General features: G+C 36.8%; 1 protein-coding gene across 1 annotated transcript; it reads left to right on the forward strand.

The window, feature by feature from the left end:
- Window positions 1-268: 268 nt before the first annotated feature.
- On the forward strand, window positions 269-942 carry LOC100125634 (maternally expressed gene 2). The gene is made up of 2 exons (NM_001112566.2): window positions 269-427; window positions 633-942. Exons 1-2 carry the CDS (start codon window positions 343-345, stop codon window positions 812-814), a joined length of 267 nt encoding a protein of 88 aa, NP_001106036.2. The 5' UTR covers window positions 269-342; the 3' UTR covers window positions 815-942.
- The last annotated feature ends 357 nt before the right edge of the window (window positions 943-1,299 follow it).

The raw sequence follows: 1,299 nt of genomic DNA on the forward strand, positions 1-1,299 counted from the left end.
TATAGATATAGGGATATAGATAGATATAGCAAATTCACCAAATAATATAGGGGTATAGATATAGATATAATAAGGGGTATAGATATAGATATAGATATATAGAAGATATAGATAGATAGATAGATAGATATGATAGAATAGATAACTTACAATTTTGTCTAAAAGAAACTAAATCACTGCTAAGTTTGGAGTAGCATATCTTTGGTGAATACTTGCTAGTGAATTGGTTTCCGCTATAGTATATATATATAAGTATACACTCTTATAGGATTATAGTATATATATATAAGTATACACTCTTCTAGGATCAATCGTGAGGAGTTCATTAAATTGTCTTGCGACATGGAGTACAGAAAGAGGGTGGATGCGCTAGTGTTTTTCTCGTTACTTCTCCTCGGATACTTTGCTGCTCATGCACATGGGAAGGGTAAGTGAAAACTATACAGACATGTGTGTGCATGCTTAGATAGATCTAGACAATTTAGAAGATGTTATTATATGATACCGTGTGTATCATGGCGAATTGCTAATGTATCGCAATCCCCTGTGTTAAATTACTCAAATAATTTCGAATGTAATTATTCTCGAGGCATTTGTTGGTAATAGAACTCTTATCCTATACCTTCTACTAGGTCATGTCACAGATGATGTCAGTGTTTCTACTCCAGCTAAAGAAGGAATTATGCAAGGAAACGGAGCATGGTGCGTTGTAGGGTTTCCTCCATGCAAAGATAACAAGTGCTACTGCTGCATTGGGGGGCGAACTCATGCTCGCTACTCTACGATGGCTGAGTGTAGACATGCCTGCTTCTAAACAAAAATTAAGATCGCTGTTATTATATACATTGTAATGGTAGGTAATGCTATTAATAATATATGGGAATTTTAGTTTTGGTATTATACTTTTTTCCAATTCACAAAATTTAGTCAAAATCTAACCAATTTTTTAGAGGACTTAAATATAAATATGTTTCCCTATAAATTTTAATGAAAAAAAAATAGAATGCTTTGGGATGCCTCCATCAGCTCGCGGATGTTGTTGCAGATAGACAACGGTATCGGTATAAATCACACTGCACAGAATGAGGATGTTTCTAGGAGAACGTGCATTCAGTCACGTTAGCGGAAAAATCCTGAGTAGCAGTAGTTGCCTCCCATATCGGTATCAACACCACGAATGTTTCGTGCGACACAGAAGGTTTGCGGCTTGGTGTGGCATTAATCCGGCTGCGGCTTGTACAGTATTTTGTCTCTATGGATTGCAGCTGCAGCCGTCCGAACAGCTGCAGGTCCTGTGGT

The sequence above is a fragment of the Zea mays genome, chromosome 7 (assembly GCF_902167145.1).
Source record: "Zea mays cultivar B73 chromosome 7, Zm-B73-REFERENCE-NAM-5.0, whole genome shotgun sequence".
NCBI lineage: Eukaryota > Viridiplantae > Streptophyta > Magnoliopsida > Poales > Poaceae > Zea > Zea mays.